The 23,263-nt window shown below is 34.1% G+C and overlaps 1 protein-coding gene across 1 annotated transcript in view; it reads left to right on the forward strand.

Annotated features, from left to right (window-relative positions):
* LOC132748479 (thrombospondin-1-like) overlaps positions 1-8,369 on the forward strand; it is a 29,486-nt gene extending 21,117 nt beyond the window's left edge. The window contains exon 10 of the mRNA XM_060738108.1: positions 7,704-8,369. Coding sequence (XP_060594091.1) covers positions 7,704-8,107 — 404 coding nt within the window. The 3' untranslated portion in view covers positions 8,108-8,369. The remainder of the gene's footprint in view (positions 1-7,703) is intronic.
* Positions 8,370-23,263: the final 14,894 nt, after the last annotated feature.

Below are 23,263 nucleotides of genomic sequence, written 5' to 3' on the forward strand. Positions count from 1 at the left end.
GTTATGCATAAAGGGTAAGAGGGTTTTTATATCAATCTTAAAATCCTTGTATGATTGTGGCCAATTAAATAAGAAAGTATTTTTAAACTATTTGATACTAAAATATGTCCTCAGTTACTTTATGGGGCTGAAAAATTTGGGGCATGGGTAAATTTGAAGAGCTAGAACGAGTACAATATTATGCATGCAAACGCTTTATGTGTGTAAACAAAATGCATCCAATGTAGCTGTATTAGGCGACTGCGGGAGGTATCCATGTATTTAATATCCATTAAGAGGTGTATTAACTATTGGTTAAAAATTATTAAAATGCCAAACGATAGATTAGTTAAAAAGTGTTACTTAATGATGTTTAATGATGATATACAGGGACATGACAATTGGGTTACATCTTTAAGAAAAAATTTTACAAAGTCATGGTTTTGGATATGTATGGGAAAGTCAATCTGTTACATCAGATAAATACTTTATAGCACTATTTGAAAATAGGTTAAAAGATATATACCTACAAGAGTGGCATTCATCTGTAACCTCTAATGTAAAATTGTCTTTTTATGGTATGTTTAAGGAAAATTTCTCATATGAATGTTATTTAGATGTTCTAGACATTAGAAAATTTAGATATATATACTCAATTTTAGAATAGGGTCACATGATCTTGAAATTGAGGTTGGTAGACATAAAAAGATATTGAGGGAAAACAGATTAATGCACAAAATGTTCTAAGAATGTAATAGAAGATGAATTTCATTTTTTACTATGTTGTGATTTTTATTCAGAACTTAGAAAATTATATTTACCGATTAAGTACCTAAATGCTCCAACCCGAAACAAATTTAATATATTAATGTCTACAAAAAATAATGATTATAAAGGGTACAGCAACATTTTTGTATTACGCTTTTGAAAAAAGGAAGATTAACAATTAATATGTCTTAGATACAAAATGATAATTAAGAAACTCCCAGAAAAAAAAAAAATTTTATGCTTAAAAGTTATTTTCAGTTAAATTTATATAGTATATGTTTAAACATTGTGCACATGCTATAATTTTGTGTAAATTGTTTCTCTGTATATATGTTTTTGCATGGGCCGGAGGCCTTAAAGCGAATAAAGTATTTGTATTGTATTGTATTGTTTGAGATTTAAAACGGTTAAATTTTGACAAAGCATCTATATACAACTGCCTGGACCGTTCACATTCATAGTCAAACCATGACATGTTTTTAACAATATTTGTCTGGCTAAACGAGACAGCTTTTTTAATAGTAACATTTTGACGAAATATAGGATCCGTTACATCATGAATAATAGACGTTAAATTTAACAACATATTATCTATTGACGTTCTATTTTGCAAATCGATATTACTAGTCACATTGTTTAAAAGAGGTAATTTTGTTATAAGACTTGATCTAAAATGATTTTTCAACTCTGCAGACCATCTTTAGTTAACAAATGTTTCATTATCATAAATACAATTTTCAATAGCAATATTTCAATGTAAACTAAAAGATATAGGACAGTGGTCACTCCATTCGTTAAAATCATGAATAATAAAATCGCTAAGGCTTGAAAAATTACCAGGTTTTGTTAATAAATAATCAATAACAGACGACCCTAGCCTCGATAAATACGTGCAATTACCGATCATATGATCACTGTATAAACGACAGTTAACTATTCGAACTCCCGTGCTTTTGCAAAGATCAAGTAAACGATTACCAAAGGTGTTACATGTTTTATTATATGTAGAGGCCTGGGTTAGGGGTTCATCTGCTACATAATCCTGTAAATCTAGTTCATCATTCAACGTGTCAAATACCACATAATCATGTTTGATGCCAACACGACTATTCCAGTCTCCGACTAAATAAATATCACCATCATTATCAAATTCAAAAATATCATTTTCAATACTTTCAAAAAGATCTACATTTTACACTGTGTACGCAGGATAATCGTCACACCAGAAATAAATTCCACCAATATAAACATCTGATTCAAATCTAAAGAATGTTTTATCTAGTTTTAACCAATCAATTGTGTCATAGTGAGTGCGTGCGTACAGTTTGAATACCGTCTTTCAAAGATTCATGATAGTAAACTGCAACCCCACCACTTGATTCCCGTGCATTACGATGCTGAAACTTGCTATAAAAGTTAAAAGATACATATCCGTTTAAATCAATATAACTTTTTTGATTTGTCCATGTTTCATAAAACAAACACTATATTACATTTATTTAAGATAGAAATAAAGTCCTTATTACATTTTTTATCATCAGTCAGTCCATTAATTGTCCACGATAGCACACTCAGATCATTCCCGGCGTACCTCTAGTTGGCGCTGTCCTTGAAAGGTTTCCTGTCAATGAACAAAGTGTCGTAAGAGATCCAAGTTCTCGACCCCTTGTCCCGCGCCTCCTTCATCTTGGGTACGAGTTTTCTTCGTTTGTCGGATACTTCCTTCGGGAACTGCTCATGAATAAAGTATGGTGTATTTTTAAGTGCACTACCAGCCTTTCTTACAAGCTCGCGCTCCTTAAATAAGTTGAATTTTGCTACAATTGGTCGATTTTTACCCGGTCTTTTCTCGCCCATTCTATGAATACGTTCAAATTTCATTTCAATAACCAAATCACTATCCAATTTCATCTTGCTGACTAAGAAGTCACGCACTAAAGATTCTGCATTTTCTGTTTCCCTGGTAGGGCCTCCTCTATATTACCGAACACTATGTTGTTTTGCATGGATTGTATTGTACATAAAGAAGTTCATCATTTAGTTGTTTATTTTTAACTTCCAATTCCTGTACTTTGGATGAAACAATACTCAAATTAAAATATGCAATTTTTACCCTTTCCTCTACAGTACTAATTCTATTGGCAGTCTGAACTTTATCGTCATGGATAAAAGTCCATAGCTTTGACATTTCCTTTTCAAATTTGTCAACTTTGACCTCTAGCGACTTTAACAATCCCAATTTCTCTTCAACAGTAAACAAACGATTATCAATTTTCTCCAATAATTTCATTAAGTCTGCATTTGAAGGAGATTTATTTGCCGGTATACCCATATTTACAGGAATAGAATCATCCGAGTGTATGCTATTTTGAGCCACTGAAACATCTGGATCATCGAAAAGCTTATTCAAATTTAAAGCTTCGTGGGCATCAGGTTCATAAAATAGCACAGAATTGGTTTCTTTTAAAATGTTACTGCCCAGGGTAGGGCATATTTTGACCACAGGGCTATAATTTGAACAATCTTGCTAGAGGTTCACTACACAATGTTTCATGCAAAATATCTAACCTCTAGCATTTGTTAATTTCGAGAATTTTTTTTAGTTTTTACTATATACATATAAGGAAAACCTATGACCCCGGGGCGGGGCTGATTTTGACACTAGAGGCAAAATTTGAACAACTTTGGTAGAGTACCTATAGATGATATCACATACCAAATATCAAACCTCTAAGCCTTGTACCTTCAGACAAGAAGGTATTTTAAGTTTTTACTATATGTACATATAGTGAAAATCAATGACCCCCGGGGCGGGGCCAATTTTGACCCCAGGGCTATAATTTGAACAATCTTGGTAGAGGTCTACCAGACAATGCCGTATGCAAAATATCTAAGCGCTCGGCCTTTTGGGTCTTTACAAGAAGATTTTTATACCCCCAAAAACGAAGTTTGGGGGGGTATATAGGAGTCACCCGGTGGTCAGTCGGTCGGTTGGTCGGGCGGTCGGTCGGTCGGTCGGTCGGTCCAGACGTCCGTTGCATTTTCCTTGTCCGGAGCATAACTTGAAAACTAATGGTTGGAATTCAATATAACTACATACAATGGTCAAGCACATTGAAAGGAAGTGCAGTGCACAAGAACCATAACTCTATCTTGACTAATTACAGAGTTATTGCCCTTTGTTACTTTTCCTTGTCCGGGGCATAACTTGAAAACTACTGGTTGGAATTCAAAACAACTTCATACAATTGACAAACACAATAAGGGGAAGTGCAGTGCACAAGAACCATAACTCTATCTAAAGTAATTACAGAGTTATTGCCCTTTGTTGCTTTTCCATTGCTTTTTTTTTGTCCGTTGCATTTTCCTTGTCCGGAGCATAACTTGAAGACTAATGGTTGGAATTCAATATAACTACATACAATGGTCAAGCACATTGAGAGGAAGTGCAGTGCGTAAGAAACATAACTCTATCTTGACTAATTACAGAGTTATTGCCCTTTGTTACTTTTCTTGTCCGTGACATAACTTGAAAACTACTGGTTGGAATTCAAAACAACTTCATACAATTGTCAAACACAATAAGGGAAAGTGCAGTGCACAAGAACCATAACTCTATCAAAAGTAATTACAGAGTTATTGCCCTTTGTTGCTTTTCAATTGCCTTCTTTTTTTGTCCGGAGCATAACTTGAAGACTAATGGTTGGAATTCAATATAACTACATACAATGGTCAAGCACATTGAGAGGAAGTGCAGTGCATAAGAACCATAACTCTATCTAAAGTAGTTACAGAGTTATTGCCCTTTATTACTTTTCCATTGCTTTCTTTTGTCCGGACCATAACTTGAAGACTAATTGTTGGAATTCATTATAACTTCATACAATGGTCCAGCACATTGAAAGGAAGTGCAGTGCACAAGAACCATAACTCCATTTTGACTTATTACAGAGTTACTGCCCTTTGTTTCTTTTCCTTGTCCAGAGCATGACTTTAAAACTACTGGTTGGAATTCAAAACAACTTCATACAATGGTCAAGCACAATAAGGGGAAGTGCAGTGCACAAGAACAATAACTCCATCTTGACTTATTACAGAGTTATTGTCCTTTGTTACTTTTCCATTGCTTTCTTTTGTCCGGATCATAACTTGAAGACTTATTGTTGGAATTCATTATAACTTCATACAATGGTCAAGCACATTGAGGGAAAGTGCAGTGCATAAGAACCATAACTCCATCTTGACTAATTACAGAGTTACTGCCCTTTGTTACTTTTCCTTGTCCAGAGCATGACTTGAAAACTACTGGTTGGAATTCAAAACAACTTCATACAATGGTCAAGCACAATAAGGGGAAGTGCAGTGCACAAGAACCATAACTCCATCTTGATTAATTACAGAGTTATTGCCCTTTGTTACTTTTCCTTGTCCAGAGCATAACTTGAAAACTACTGTTTGGAATTCAGTACAACTTCATACAGTTGTCAAGGACATTCAAAGGAAGTGCAGTGCACAAGGACCATAACTCCATTTTGACAAAATACAGAGTTACTGCCGTTTGATACTTTTCCTTGTCCGGAGCATAACTTAAAACGTACTGGTTGGAATTCAAAACAACTTCATACAATGGTCAAGCACAATAAGAGGAAGTGCAGTGCACAAGAACTATTACTCTATCTTCAGTATTTATAGAGTTATTGCCCTTTGATCTTTTTCTTTGTCTTTCTGGACTTATTACAGAGTAATTCAATTAAACTTCATCAATGGCCAACCACATTGAAAGGAAATGCAACATACATGAATCATAATTATCTTTAATTGCCCACAACCATAACTCTATGTTTCAATTCTTTTACAAGGTATTCTGTTACTAGTAACATCCTCATTTCTGAAGCAGTCTTGTGGGGGTATTAATCACATTTAGTGATAGTTCTAGTTAAAATTTATTCTTATAATTCCTTTTGGTTGCCATGGCAACCAGATTTCTGCATGGAATGAAATTCTTTGAACAACTTTGGAAGCCTTTTACCCAAGAATCAATCCTGCCAAGTTTGGTTGAAATTGGACTCGTGTGAATCGCTATATGCCACCGCATCGCAGATGCTGCGGTGGCATAAAAATGACCCTGATATGTGTTCAAATTGTTTACATAAAGAGCCATTGGTAATATTGGTATATATATATATATATATATATATATATATATATATATATATATATATATATATATATATATATATATATATATATATATATATATATATATATATATATATATATATATATAGGTCGTTCTTTCTGTTTTAATATTGTTTTTCTATTCATATTTACACCAACTATTCCAACCGGTTTTAATAGCATCTATACCTGTACGCATCAAACTGCGGCACCATCGCCTTAAACTTTTAATTTAACATCTTTTCATATTATCATTAAAAGAACCTATATCTAAAATGCGTTCAATAGTTAACCAATGAAAATATAATCTTTAAACAAGAAATTATAAAATCAACCAATGAAAATGTATTTTCAATTATGAGATTGTCGATTCAACCAATTAAAATAATTCAATTTAGGCTTATTTCAGGCCGACTGCCAAAAAAAGTCAAACAGATATTCAGATACTGGTTGTCAAGCAGTTTCCGGTCCTTAGCAGTTTTCCGGCCCCTTATCATTTTCGTTCAGTACGTACAGTCTATTTTTACCAATAGGGCAGCTCTGTTACTTCGTCAAATCAAAGAGACATTTGTTTTCTATGCAACATAGCATTTAAAACAGCACAGTTATATGTTTTAAAGATTTTTCCTGTTGTTTAAAGTTACCTTAGAGAACTTAAGACATTTAAAAATAAGCTACACATGTGGAATTCTACTTTAAATGCACATGCGCAAGAACTGAAACCCCTTTCCAGGTTAATCAATATTTTTGAACATTATATTTGCAGACGACACGGAAAAAGGTTGGGGAGTTCTATTTCTTTGATAAAAACATCTTAACATTTCTTACTGGTACTGAATTATATTCAAAATAAAAAAAGGTCCGAAAAACTGCTATGAAATTTTGAATAAAAGAGCGCAAATGTGTTTCATGCAAGCCTATTATTCCAAGTAAAAAGTAAACTAAAAGAGCAATATTGAAAACAAGGTAATGACTTGAAAGGTACCTAACTTTGTTCTGTGAAAATCTTGGTCTTATACTCGTCAAGAGACAAATTTTTATTTTATTTGTTAAAAGTACGATTTGGGGCCAGAAACTGCTTGGAAACAAGTAAATGAATTTCAAATAAATCGGTCTATATTAAATTCATCATAATAGTCATATTTTTATAGATGTGATGTGATCGTAAGCTGGCTTGACCGAATTATCATAAAAGTCTCAGACGAGTAAATAACAATAAACATATCAGCGGCATGACTAATTGATAATGTCCACATGTCTGAATTTCAATATTTTCGCAAACCTTTTCTTTCATAATCAACAGAATATAATATTTATATGAAAATTATTTCGAAAGAGGCAAGTGAAAACAAAACGAATAAACACACAAAAACAGTCTAATAGTTTACTGAACCTGATATAAAAATAAATAAAATAAAATAAAACAACAGTCTTGACCTAGAGTATAATAATGCTTAATAAGTAAAACATTCCAAGCGAATGTATATTTAAATATCTGGTGCACCTGTGATATACTCTATTTTTCTAAGTTGCTGAACAGGAAAGGTACATACAAATTGGAAAGACTCAAAAAATATTTTTTCCAAGGAGTCACAAATTAAGAAAGAAATCATTTTATTACCATACACGTATATCGATGAAATAAAACAGTATGCAGCAAAGTAATGTCTATATTTTCTACAATAAAATTTTATGTACTTAAAAATTTATATGAAATTCAATATGTTTTTCAAAAATGAACAGTTAAGGGAAAGTCATTTGTTTGCATATGTTTGCAGTCTCTGAAGTGGTATTTCTCGCGCATGCTCTTAGCACATACAATGTTAGCAGTGGTGCGAGATTCATCTTTACAACAAACCTTGTCAACGTGGGCGGAGCTTACAGCAATACAACTGGATATTTTACAGCACCGGTGGGCGGATCTTATTCTTTTAGTTACCAGTTTTGTCTGTATAGCACTGGTAAAAATATGTATGTTAATATCATGATTAACAATACTTATTACTCAGCTTCTCATTATTATGAGGCAAACACATACGTCTGTAATTCTTCAAAAATATTTGTTCACCTTAAAAAAGGAGACAGGGTATGGGTAAAATGTTACAGTGCAACGAATGGGACTAGGTTGGTTGAAGATTCACAACACATGAATACATTTTCTGGTATTTTAATTCGCACGTAGAGAATGATCCCTGTTTTCACTCATTAGCCTAGAAAAGGCTGTTTTATTGTTATTAAATTATATTAACTTTATGCAATATTAATAATGTATTAGTATATAACTAATTAAGTAATAAATTTAACAAGTAATAGTCTTTTCTTTCCTATGATTTTGATTTAAAACAGGCTACGATGTTTTTTTTAAGAATTTTAATAAAAGTGATACACTGTTTACATGTTAAGGTCAAATATCAACTTTGTAAAATAAAAATGGTTTAAGATTGTGTTATTGTGTTTATTGTGTTTTATAAGGTGGAAAAATGATTAGTAAATGCAATAAATTTCTCAAAGTTGAGAACTGTATTGCTTCCTTCAACATTAAAATAACATGTTTTTGTTTAAATTTTATTGTGCGATGTATGCCCAAAATATTAAAATGCTGATATAGATCGAGAAACACCGACTCACCCAGTTCACCTGCTGTATTTTTGCCGGAAACTAAAATCAGTTAAACTGGAATTTAGGCTAACTTTACATACATATACACTACAGGATGGTTCTGAGCCATTCATATAGACCTGCTAAAGAATGTCTCGTTATTTCGTTTGCACATTATTGCGAATACATATTGAAGATGAATTGTTGAAGTCCACTTCATAATGATCGTACTAGTGTTGCACCATAAAACATGGTTAACAGACAGTCCTTTGATAAAAGACTTACATCTTATCCACAGCCAAGTAAACATCTTGGAATAGGTATTACTAATTAAATTTTAGTCTTCTTCTTTGAGCTAACTATCTGTGGTGCGACATCTAGTACTTGAATCAGAACACATAGGCTGAGAATCAGTCTACTTAGCTACACTAAAGTACCCCCTTTCATTAAGGAAACCAACTTTAAGGTAGGTAGTTTTAAGTTTTAAGAACGTATTAGAATATGTTTCTCTTACACTACCGTTATTTGGGATAATTGATAGAAAACAACAAGGAAATGATGACCAGAGATCGCTCACCTCAGATTAATAGCCAGAACAGGTTATAATTATTCAGATTGTTTCATATTGAGTTGTGACAAAGTTCGACTTCTGAGTCATAATTTATATACCTTTTGTAGTGGATAACAAAATGATACTACACGACAAATATCTGAGATAGTCTGGTGAATATAGTTTCTTAAAAGTTTACTTCAGTCGCCTTTGTTTCTCTTAAGTCCCAGGGTGGGTCTTCTTTGGCTTCAGAGTCTTTACGTATATAAAGATTGTAGAACATCACATGCCAACTATCTATCATTTGGGCAATAAGATTCAAAAAAGAAGATTAAAATTTGTTTTTCCATATAAGTCTATGGAAATTATGTGACCCTAGGGCAGGGCCAATTTTGACTCTATGGGCATGATCTATATCAAATTATACACGTAAAGATAGGGTCAAACACATTAGCTCCGAGGAAAAGACTTTTAAAGTTTATTTGTATCTACAGTGACCTACTAGTGCATCAGATAGAAACCGTTTATGGAAGACTACATACTTTTGCCCACTGTAATGATCATATGTCGACGACTTGCCAGCTTTACTGGTATTAGAAGACATCAGGTACCTCACTGGGTATTAATGTAAGGTACGATAGGAAACTTAATGGTCGTATGTCAACTTTCAATCTTCACTGGTGGAAGAAGACATCGGTTGGGCTACCGGACATTAATTCTAGCATAAGTCAGTAGAGCCACTGACGTAAGCTTGCTGGAGAGCTTCCTCACGTGCACATGAAAGAATTCAAAATCCCCAACAATATTTAAATCCGTATTGGAGAGGGACAAGTTGTTTGACATCAACCCCATTAAGCATTCTTTTTTGGACGGAACTGTTTTAAAGTAATCAAATTACAGAATAAACGTGGCACCCCGCAAAACATTTTATATACGTGTGGGCAGTTTCCCTGGTGACACTAAAAATAAGTGTAACAAGGAAATGTGATATGTTAAATTTTGCAATCTGCTCATGAGTTAAATGTAGTTTAAATAGACATACACAACATGCCTTCTGATTCCCATATTGTATCTCAATCATAACATAAATAATTATGTACTTGCATTTATGTTTGAATTTGCAGAAAGTAACGTATGTGTGTAAAAAACCGAACACAACCAAAATCTCATGGAGTCGTGGAATATGTTTTCAAACCGAGCATTTAAGTAACACATGTTGCTTTTTGTAATTCAAGTCAAAATGCAATGTTAAGTCAATATACATCCTCGCGGGGACAAAGGCTAGATAATTTCGACCTTAAAAGTGATTGACTTTCATGAAATCGGCCAACATTAAGTTGTTTTTTAATTGAAATGATTCATACTTGGATAAAACAATAGTTAAGTCAAAGCCGACAAATCATAGTCCAGACCCCAGTAGGGCTAAAAGCGACAATCCCTGAGTCGAGAGGTAGACATTTTAACCAGCACAATTCTGCTTTCGTTATGCTATACTTGGAACAAAACTATATTTCATGACAATTTACTGTTCCAAGAAGTAAAAGCATTTTTTTCTTGTTATATAAGATTATAAATGTTTATCAGAGGATAAAATTATCTGAGTATTTAAGTCGGGTGATCATTTTAGACGTATTGCAACCGTGTTGCTTTGTTCTCCGCTTAACTAATCCTCCCAAATGAAAATTTCACAGAAGAGTACAGTTTGCTAGTTTATTCTTGCTTCAGTTACACTTCTCTCTTTTTCTCAAAGAGAATTCTATTACTTACCGAAATCTTTTATATGTTGTGTGTACATGAATATATGCGGTTCATGGCGAGCTTGGTCGATATGAATAAAAAAAAAACGATCTGTTAAATATTGGCTCAAAATGATGAAAAGACTTTTATATATCATTTGTATAAAGATCAATGTGACAATATTAGCGGTATATGTTTGGCAAAAAGAATGAATTCTATTGTTGATCATTTAGGTTTTACTGATAATAAGATTGTATTTTGATAGCGATATGAATTATTTTAATTTAAAAAAAGGATAATAGTTCAAGTTATCCAAGACTGGCAAAACGGTATTTCGGGAGAGCTATTGTAATTTTAAAAGCAGTTTTGAATTTAAAAAATATCTACAGTAGATACTATTTCAAACGATAATATGAAAAAGGCTGTAACAAAAACAAGACTTAACTCTCATGTTCTTATGGTAGAAACTGGCAGATATTACAATGTTGATAGAATTGATAGAGATTGTACGGTGGCACAAATGTGACATGTGTGTGAGTTACTAAGTCGTGGCCACGAGATAGCTAAGTCATGGCCACGAGATACTATGTCGTGGCCACGAGTTACTAAGTCGTGGCCATGAGATAGCTAAGTCGTGGCCACGAGATACTATGTCGTGGCCACGAGTTACTAAGTCGTGGCCACGAGATAGCTAAGTCGTGGCCACGAGATAAATAACCAATCAGATTACACCATTTATGTGAATTTCCCTAATTAACTAGACATGTGCTATAGTACAAGGATGCCCCTTCTTCACCAGCCTGTAAAAGTGCCATTTATACAACTTATTGACTTGTCAATAATTTTACATTTAGCGTCACTGTGACCCTGATTTTTGACCCAATGACCTCGAAATTATTAGATGTCATCTACTGATCAGGTGCAATGATCTTTCTGGGTTACATTAACCATGGCTTATCCTTTCTAAATTATTCATCAGACAAGGATTTTACCTTATAGGCTATTTACTGTCCATGGGCAATGTCCCTTACAAATAAAATAAACCAGGACTTATTCCTTCTCATGTTATCGTATAAACAAGGTTAACAGGCCGTAGTACGTACAAACTGACCAATTCGATCACAAACTTGCCCAACAAAGAGCTATAGTAAAAATAAATGTCTGATGGGCCTTGGAAGGTGACTTTCTAATATGATCTTAAAGACAAGTTCAAAGTGAATATCTTCAATATTTTCAAAGATTAATGTTGCATGTAAAAGTAAGTTATAAAGTTTAAACATTACATAATATATACAGCGTATTCTGATTGGTTAAATATCTCGTGGCCACGACTTAGCCCTCTCGTGGCCACGACTTAGTAACTCGTGGCCACGACATAGTATCTCGTGGCCACGAGATAAATAAAAACGCACACACGTTACCTTTGTGCCACCGTAAGATTGTAAAATATGTTGTCAAAATTTAATTGAAAAAGAATATCATTTATTTTATCCAATATACAGATCAAAATACCAAGGTCAATTCTCATGGCAAACTATTCGAAGATTTAACTGGATGGTTATCATCCATCAACTAGTTCTGTAGATGCAGATGTTTAAAGGTTTCCGATTTTAGCTCTAGTGGCCTCTAAAATGGGCTAATCAAATTAATATAAGCAAATGATAAAAGACTACCTAAGAATGCAACAGGCAAAGCTTGGTGATCATACATCAATTAGTGCAGAAGAAGATGTTTTTTTTCTATTTTAAGCTATAGTGGCCCCTTAAATGGGGCCAATCAAGTTAAAATGAGCAAATTTGAGAAAATACTACATAAGAATATCCCATAAGAATGCTTCAGACAAAGTTTGGTCATCATCCGCAAAAATGTGCAGTAGAAGAGGATGTTTAAAGTTTTTTTTAACTAACAGCCTCCGTGGTCGAGGGGTTAGAGTGGCGTGGGTTCGATCCCCGGGAGATGCTTTGGTAGTTTAGCCCGGAGGAAAGTAGTCTAGTACTGGTTTAACGATGGTTAGCTATTTGGTGAAACGATAGTTAGCTATATGACTGAAATACTGTTGGGAAAAGGCGTAAAAATGAAACAAACAAACAAACTATATTTAGCTGTAGAGGCCCCTTAAAGGAGCCGAATAAATTAATATGAGCAAATTTGATAAAAGATTACCTAAGAATGCTACAGACAAAGTTGGTAAATCATCCATCAATTAGTTCAGTAGAAGATGTTTAAAGGTTTTATATTTCTAGCTCTGTTGACCCCTAAATGGGGCAAATTGAAACTAGAAGGGTTTTTGTCACAAAAACATGTCTCCTAAAACTCTGAATGGTCACTCATTTGCAGTTTCATTGAAATCCCACCAGCAGCTTGACTTGTGAAAGCACACCAAGATTTTTCTATTTATAGCTCTGCAGCAATGCAGAATATGCCGGCGATATGCACAACTTCGGATGGTAATGATCACTCTTGTGCAGTTTCATTGAAATCCCACAGGTAGATTGACCGGTGAAACTATGGATGGTACTGATCACTCCGGTAAAGTTTGGTTGAAATCCCACTAATAGTTTGACCTGTGAAGGCCGGACAAGAATTTTCTAATTTTTTGCTCTGGTGGTCATTTTGTGTAGCGAAGCGGATCATGGCTATATGCACAAAAATGGATGGTACTGATCACACCTGTAAAGTTTGGTGGGAATCCCACATACTGCTATCTGTGAAGGCCGGGCAAGATTTTTTTTGGTGGTCATTTTGTGCAACGAAGTACGACATGCTGGCGATATGCCGAGTTGACCTGTGCCGAGTTGACCCGTGCCGAGTTGGTACAGGGCCGAGTTTACTCTTTACCTGCACAACTATGAATGATACTGATAACTTCCGTAAAGTTTGGTTGAAATCCCACCAGTAGTTGTGATGGTACTGATCACACCTGTTAAGTTTGGTGGGAATTCCACAATACTGCTATCTGTGAAGGCCGAACAAGATTTTTTTAACTCTGGAAGCCATTTTGTGCAGCGAAGCGGAATGAGCCGGTGACACGCACAAATAGGGGTGGTGTAAAGTTTCAGTAGTTTGACCTGTGAAGGCTGGACAAGATTTTTCTATTTTTATCTTTGGTGGCCATTTTGTGCTGGGAAGCAGAACAAGTCGTAAATGTGCACAACTATGGATGGTACTGATCACTCCTGTAAAGTTTGGTTGAAATCCAACCAGTACCTCGACCCGTGTGTCTAAACTCACTTGGAATTTGGCTATATAATGTATCAACTATAATACTACATTAGGTTTGGGATATAAACTTACGTTTTATTTTTGTGAAAATCATGTTTAGTATCACGTGTCGCCTGATGATAGCCAACTAGGCAGTTGTATTGAGGGGTGATTGGACAGGGTTTTTCCCTTTGGTCGCAGCTTGTTATTAGCATATCTTCTTAGTAGCATATTGCAGGCGAAACAAGAATCATTAAAAGACCAAAACTCCATTTCTATTCTAAGGCCATTACTCAGTAATAAAAATATTCAAATCTCGTTAAATATGGACAAGGACTTAGGTCCCGAATCGCTAAACACAAAAAATATGGTTAAAAAATCCTGTAACAATTATACATGTATCAGAATAAAATACAACTTCTATGTGTACTACATTTATTACACACTTTCGAACAAAAACTGGTAATATTTTTATCACAATAACTTTAGATTTTGAAAACAATATTTTCATTTCATTAACATATTCTTACAAGAAAAAATCCGAATATTTATGTTATTTGATAAAAAATCAATTTATTATTTTCGCCTTTATAGGGAATTTCCTTCTTTTTTCACATGATTTAAAACTGGTTAAAATCAGGCATTGATATTTTTCTGTTGATTCAACAAGAATAGAGCTACTAGGCCGCCTCAACATTCATTATTCATAGTCCAGATGCTCAATTTCAATATTTTGTTATTGAAATCACTCAAAACTACTGTATTATAATATAAACAAGAAGCGCCACAATGCGACGAAAACCAGGTTTTCAACGACCAAGTTTTGATGTGACAGGAAACAAAGGTTCAAAATGCTCCTTATTGTGAATAAGCTGAAAATTCTATTGTAAGCAAATGACCTTGACCTTGCTCCCAGATATCTTAGTGGCAATCCCAAGCTGCCACACAGCATGATTGATGTCAAAAGGTCAAAGAAAACTCAAGTTAATATGTGAAAACTGAATTTCTTTTAAGCAACAGAGACCTTGACCTTGTTCAAAGACACCTGGGTAGCAATCCAAAACTGCCTCTTTATATAAGCTACCCATACACCAAGTTTTGTGTCAATAGCAAACTCAAGTTATTGAGCGCAAACTGTATTTCCATTTTATTAACAGTGACCTTGACCTTGATATCAGACCCCTTGGTAGCAATCCCAAGCTGCTTCTTGATATAAGCTACCCATACACCAAGTTTGGTGCCAATAGACCAAAGCAAACTCAAGTTATTGAGCTGAAACTTAATTTCCATTTCAAGTAGTAGTGACCTTGACCTTGATCACAGTCACCTGGGTAGCGACCCCAAGCTGTCTCTTGATATAAGCCACCCATACATCAAGTTTGGTGTCAATAGGCCAAAGAGAACTCAAATTATTGAGCGCAAACTTAATTTCTATTTTTAGTAACAGTGACCTTGACCTTGATCACAGACACCTTGGTAGCACTCCCAGCTGCCTCTTAATATAAGCTGCCCATACATCAAGTTTGGTGTCAATAAGCCAAAGCAAATTCAAGTTATTGAGCTGAAACTGAATAATTTCTATTTTTAGAAACAGTGACCTTGACTTTGATCACAGACACCTGGGTAGCAATCCCAGCTGCCTCTCGATATAAGCTACCCATACACCAAGTTTGGTGTTAATAGGCCATAGCAAACTCAAGTTATTAAGCTGAAACTGAATTTAGCTTTATAGTAACAGTGCACTTGACCTTGATCATAGACACCTGGGTATCAATCCCAAGCTGCCTCTTGATATAAGCTACCTACACACCTACACACCAAGTTTGGTGAAAAAGGCTAAAAAAAACCCACTAAAGTTATTAGCGGAAACCAAATGTTGACGCCCGCCTGCCAAGTTTGGCATTACAACAAGAGCGGGTGGAACCGGGTGATGATCCCCGAATAGGTTTTGGACACAGGAAAGTATACCTCTTGTAGTGTCAGAGTTATGTCACAGACAAAGTTTAAAGTGTAAAAACAACCAAAATGTTGTGCACGACACATTGTCTCAATATGGTGATCATTTCTGTGAAATAGTTGTAAAATCCGACTTCAAATTACGAAGTTATGGGACAGACACGATTTTGCTGCAAGGTCATGCTGTGACCTTGACCTTCAAGGTAGCGACCCAAATGTTGCATGCGACACGTCGATTCAATATGGTGATCATTTCTGTGAAATAGTTGTTAAATCTAACTTAAAGTAACAAAGTTATGGGCCGGACAAAATTTTGCTGCAAGGTCATGCTGTGACCTTGACCTCCAAGGTAGCGACCCAAATGTTGCTCGCGACACATTGTCTCAATATGGTGATCATTTCTGTGAAATAGTTTTAAAATCCAACTTCAAATAACTAAGTTATGGGCCGGACACGATTTTGCTCCAAGATCATGCTGTGTCCTTGACCTTCAATGTAGCGACCCAAATGTTGCGCGCAACACGTTATCTCAATATAGTGATCATTTCTGTGAAATAGTTTTAAAATCTGACTTCAAATAATGAAGTTATGGACCGGAAACGATTTTGCTGCAAGGTCATGCTGTGACCTTGACCTTTAAGGTAGCGACCCAAATGTTGCCCGCGACACTTTGTATCGATATGGTGATCATTTTGGTGAAATAGTTTTAAAATCCGACTTTAAATAACTAAGTTATGGGCCGGAAACGATTTTGCTGCAAGGTCATGCTGTAACCTTGACCTTCAAGGTAGCGACCCAAATGTTGCGCGCGACACCTCCTCTTAATATGGTGATCATTTCTGTGAAATAGTTTTAAATCCGACTTCAAAGAACAAAGTTATGGGCTGGACGCAATTTTGTTGCAAGGTCATGCTGTGACCTTGACCTTTAAGGTAGCAACCCAAATGTTGCTCGCGACCCGTCGTCTCAATATGGTGATCATTTCTGTGAAATAGTTTTAAAATCCGACTTCAAATAACGAAGTTATGGGCCGGACACGATTTTGCTGCAAGGTCATGCTGTGACCTTGACCTTCAAGGTAGCGACCCAAATGTTGCGCGCGACACGTCGTCTCAATATTGTGATCATTTCTGTGAAATAGTTTTAAAATCTGACTTCAAATAACACAGTTATGGGCCGGACATGAATTCGGGACGTACCTACATACGGACGGACTGACGGACGGATGGCCGTCAGGCCGAATTGGAATAAGGGGCGTTTTCTATTGTTATTCTCTATTGTTTAACAGAGGGCCAATCGCCCCTTACTCTATTGTTACAGAATGAACTCTATTGTTCTCTTTTGTTCTGTTTACAGTTAGATGGCCCTCTAACCCTATTTCGTAGTGCGGACGGACAACCAGACGACTATATGCTCCCCCGAAATTTTTCGAGGAGCATAATATCCAGTTTTCGTTGAAAACCTGGTAAATAAAGCATTCAAATTTCAAATCAGTACAAAATTGTTACATAAATTATGCAGTAACAAGCAGATGAGCACAAAAACAAAACAAAAACAAAATACCCATATTCATGTAAAGAAACATTTATCTGCACATATATTTATTGCAAACCATTCATTGATATAAGATACACTTAAAAGTACATATGCTTTTAAAAGTTACAATTATTATAAATTTAAAGTAATTAAATTAAATAACAAATCAGGTCAAAACTGATCAACATAGCAGTTGAAATTATAATTGTATAGGCACATACATGTACATTAGATGATAACTATCTTATTTTTAATTAAATAAACAAAAAAGTAAGATTCACGAATTCTAATCATTTAAAATATGATACAGAACCTTTCTATATTTTTTTTGAACCTTGAATATAATTCACAGCACTATAATATATATATACATGGGTGCAAGTTCAAAATGTCCAAAAACTTAAGCATAATCTTAATTGGATTTATATAGGAAAAAAAGAGTGATTTAAGGTATATACAAAACTTACTCTTCAGGCAAATGCATAAAAAACTTTTATCATGTATAGATCTATATCATACCAAATATATATTTAACCTACTGGAATAACAACCATTACAGTCAAACTTGCCCTTAAAAACACCATAATCTGAAAGACCTATATATAACTTGAGAATTAATACAAATATTCTTAAGATTATGTACGTATTTATAAATAAACTCCTCTTGTTTCATATAATATAAAATATTTCATAATTACAAAATCAATTTTTTAACCTTATCTAGATCATTTGGAGTCTTATCCTTTGTTGCTTTTGTAAACACGTGGCCTGGTCTTCATGGACAAATTTGACTGTACTTGCATAGGTACTGACTAACAAAATACTCAAACATTTACAAATATACATAATTACATACATTTAAATTTGTCACTTTTCTTGACAAGAAGTGAATAATTCAGCCTATTAGAAAACATACAGCCTATTAGAAAGTATTCAACAACCAAGACATGTTTCACTTTTCCCTGTTATTTGCTCACTGACAACAAATATCAATGTTTGTACTTTTTTATAATGCTTTTTTGTCTTTACAGCTTTTGTAACACAAATGTTAGCACTTCTACAATATAGCAGATATCAGGGTATATTTGGTAATCTAACCAACCTGTTGATAATTCAGGTAAAAATTGTATTAAATAATTATACTGTGGTTCATTATAATACACATGTAGTTGGTGAACTAATAAACCTTTTCATAGTTCAGGTAAAATTTCTATTCAATAATTATATCGAGGTTGAACATTATTATGTACATGTAGTTGGTGAACTAATAAACCTTTTCATAGTTCAGGTAAAATTTCTATTCAATAATTATATCGAGGTTGAACATTATAATGTACATGTAGTTGGTGAACTAATAAACCTTTTCATAGTTCAGGTAAAATTTCTATTCAATAATTATATCGAGGTTGAACATCATTATGTACATGTAGTTGGTGAACTAATAAACCTTTTCAAAGTTCAGGTAAAATTTCTATTCAATGATTATATCGAGGTTGAACATTATTATGTACATGTAGTTGGTGAACTAATAAACCTTTTCATAGTTCAGGTAGAATTTCTATTCAATAATTATATCGAGGTTGAACATTATTATGTACATGTAGTTGGTGAACTAATAAACTTTTTCATAGTTCAGGTAAAATTTCTATTAAATAATTATACTGTGGTTCATTATAATGTACACGTAGTTGATGAACTATTTAATAAACCTGTTAATAGTTCAGGTAAAATTTCTATTAAATAATTATATTGAGGTTCATTATAATGTACAAGTAGTTGGTGAACTAATTAACCTGTTGATTATGTTAAGGTAAATATTTTATTAATTATAACCAGGTTTCTTAAAAACACCAATATTGTGTATTTGAGTGAACCAACAGTATTAACAACTTGATAGTTTGGCTCAATATTCACAAGTGCACTACTACTACATGTACATTAAATAGATATACATGTATAAGCTTTAAAAAAAACAACAACAACAACGGTTTAACAGTTTTATTAATTAATTAAAATTAATGAGAGAATCAACAAATGTATATGACATTAATGTCTTTATAATAATCTTTCTCAGATTATTCCTTTAGTTTTGCTTTATCCATCGATATCTCACTGGTACCTGAGAAATATATCTTTTTGTATTTCAATCAGAACCATATGATATGGAAATGCAGTATTACCTTTTCTTAAAATATCAAATATGTTGCACAGTATTAACTTTACATATCATAATCATAAAAGAATGAAACAGAAACTTTAAAATTCAATATTATATCACAGGACAGAGTTATATGTGTTTTAGCCTAAAATGTATCTGGATGTCATTAATGAATAATTTATGTTTTTAAGCAATGCTATGATCAAGTGGAGGTCATGGCCATTTAAAAGTGCTATAGGCTTCAAAGAAAACAAGAGGGCCATGATGGCCCTGAGTCGCTCACCAGAAACAACTGCTTTTCAGTGTTGGAATGTCAATATATTCTAATATTAAATTGAGCATAGAATATGTTTAAACAATAATTTGAAGAAATGCCATGACCTGGGGCATTTAAGATGTAGCTTAAACGGGGCTAATCAAATTAATATGAGCAAACTTGATAAAATAATACCTAAAATGCTACAAAGTTTGGTGATAATCTATCAATTATTTCAGTAGGAAATGATGTTCGAAGGCTTTTTCTATTTTTAGCTTTAGTGGCCCCTATAAGGGGCTAATCAAATTGAAATAAGCAAACTTGATAAAAAAAAAGTACCCAAGAATGCTACAGACAAAGTTTGGTGATCTTCCATCAATTGGTTCTGAAGTAGAAGATGTTTAAAGGTTTTTCTATTTTTAGCTTCAGCGGCCCCTAAAAGGGGCCAATCAAATTAATATGAGCAAACTTGATAAAACATTACCCAAAAATGCTACAGACAAAGTTTGTTAATCATCCATTAATAAGTTCTGTAGGAGAAGATGTTTAAACGTATTTCTATTTTTAATTTAGCGGCCCCTAAAGGGGGCTAATCAAATTAATATGAGCAAACTTAATAAAAGACTACCCAATAATGCTACAGACAAAGTTTGGTAATCATCCATCAATTAGTTTTGTAGCAATAGACGTTTAAATGTATATCTATTTTTTATTTTAGCGGCCCTTAAAAGGGGCCAATCAAAATAATATGAGCAAACTTGATAAAAGACTACCCAACAATGCTTCAAACAAAGTTTGGTGATCATCCATCCATCAGTTCTGTAGAAAAAGACATTTAAAGGTATTTCTATAGAGACCCTTAAAGGGGCTAATCAAATTAATATGAGCAAACTTGCATACTTGATAAAAGACTAAAAAAAGCTTTAGGTAACGTCTCCCTAGTTGCTTGATAGATTTTGATGAAACTCAACAAAAATGATCCTTAATGATCCTTTACTAATATTACTAATTTTGTTAAGGTCTGCTAAATTGTCACAATTAGAAATAGGCTTTAAAGGATATTTTGTCTTTAACCATGTTATTGAAAAGCATCACTTGAATGATCTTTAGGTGGTCCTTTACAAAAATTGCTTATATGGTTACGTTCCGTTGAGCATAATTGCTACCAGAGCTAAAAAAAAGAATAAAAAAGCTTATAAAGACATTTTATACTCTTTTATATTGACATTGATAAAAGCTTGATTCTTTTTAATCATGAAAAATTTGTAAAGTTTTAACATTGTAACATAGTTAAGAAGTAAATATCATAAACTTTTTAGGTGCATAGCTAATTTTGATTACATTCATAAAAAAAGTATCTTTTAGAAGTACATGTACTTTTGAAAAAATAAGACATACAACATCGTGCATGCTTAATACAGAAATAAAACTTACATGAAATCTCCTCAACCCATTGGTAGATTTTGATTAAAATTAAAAAGAATGTCCTGGTAATAAAATTTGCATATGTAGATCCTATTCTCTGATAATCGATTTAGGGCCCACATGCTCTCTTTTTGGTTGTGTTTTTTTTTTAAATATCTTTGTTCGTAATTCGTTGTGTTTTTTGTCTATATATACATGTTTTGAGAATAGTCAAGGCTACTAACTTAATGACAACACTTTTTTACAATTGTACTCTCATAACACTTGTCTAAGTGGGTTCATATTTTTGTCATTTTATGAAACAACTTTTGTAATATTTGTAATCAAGGAATTTAGGATGTTTGTATTTGATTTGACCTGTTGATATATGGATTTATGTTAAGTCAATACTTTCTGTAGTTTATTTTCATTTTCTTAAAGTTTGAAACAAAACTATAGAAAACAAACAAAAGTTCTGGTTTCAGTTTTTATATAGTTTACAATGGACATCCTAAGTCTACCTAGTATGTTAGTTCAACAAAACAAAACGTGCTCATGATAAGCTATTGGAGTCTGTCGTCTTAAGTCGTTCATAGCCTTCAATTCACATGAACAATATCTTATCTGAAACCAACGGCTGGATATAAACAAAACTTCACAGGAATGATCTTTTGGTAGTACCATATCAGAGTTGTTCAAATGGTTCCTTCCTATTGCATAAGTAGATCTCTGTACCAAAAGGAGTTACAAAAACGCAAAATGCAATAATCTTGTCTGAAAACACACAAGGTCCGGAGCTTTACAATGAAGTATACAATTAGAGGTTCCCTACAAAAGTTCGAGTTTTTCTTACATGCATAAAGTATTTTTTAATCTTCTCTTAACCCTCTTATCTTAGGACTAGGGCTCAGATATTTGGTATAACATATTCTACCATGATTGTAGAGATAATAGTCCTTAAGTCAAATTTACCCCAGCCACAGATGTCCATCGGTTTTACATTAATTCATGTATATTGTCAAGTCTTCAAAACCCTCCTCGGCCAGAGCATAGATATTTAGCATGACATACGAGGTATGATCAAAAAGTTCTCGGCCCGAAATACTTCAAGCCTCTATACTGACATTTACACACGATACGTCAATACTGATATCTTATTGAAGATAACTGACCTAGTTAAACGCGGTTTTACTCAGATTAAGTAACATAAAACACACTTTGATCAGTAGAGTGTTGTGTCATTTAGACAAAATGGAGAAAGTTGAAATCAGATCCCTCATTAGGTACCTCTGTAAGAAAGGGATGCCCCCAAGGAAATCCATGAAGACTTCATGGATACACTTGGGAAGGAGTCCCCTTCATATAGCACTGTGTAAACGTGGGCTGCTGAATTTAAGAGGGGCAGAACAGCGAGATGATGAGCGGCCCGGGCGGCCAAAAGAGGCCACCAACGATGAAACTGCCGAAGCTGTGCACGATCTGGTTACGTGCGACAGAAGACGAGACCTGTGAAGCATTGCTAGGAATGTGAGTATTAACTTAGGTTCAGTTCAGGCAATTCTGACTGATGTCTATGACATGTCAAAGGTTTCCGCTAGATGTGTCCTCAGACAGTTGAGTGACGACCAGAAACGGACCAGGCTTGACATTTCATGATATCTTTTGTCTCGCTACGATAATGAACCTGATTTTATCAACCGGATCGTAACTCAGGATGAAACAAGGGTCAATCACTTCGATCCAGAATCCAAAAAACAAAGTAGCAGTGGAAGCACCCTGGCTCACCTCCTCCGACGAAATTCAAGAGAGTGCCATCAGCAGGGAAGATGGTGGCTTCAATTATTTGGGATAGTCAGGGGATAATCATGATTGACTATCTTGAGCAAGGTTGTACCATAAACGCTAGTGTACTTCGAACTATTTAGACGTCTGCGTCAAGAAA

This window comes from Ruditapes philippinarum, unplaced genomic scaffold (genome assembly GCF_026571515.1).
Source record: "Ruditapes philippinarum isolate M1 unplaced genomic scaffold, ASM2657151v2 ctg4070_1_1_1_1, whole genome shotgun sequence".
Lineage (NCBI taxonomy): Eukaryota > Metazoa > Mollusca > Bivalvia > Venerida > Veneridae > Ruditapes > Ruditapes philippinarum.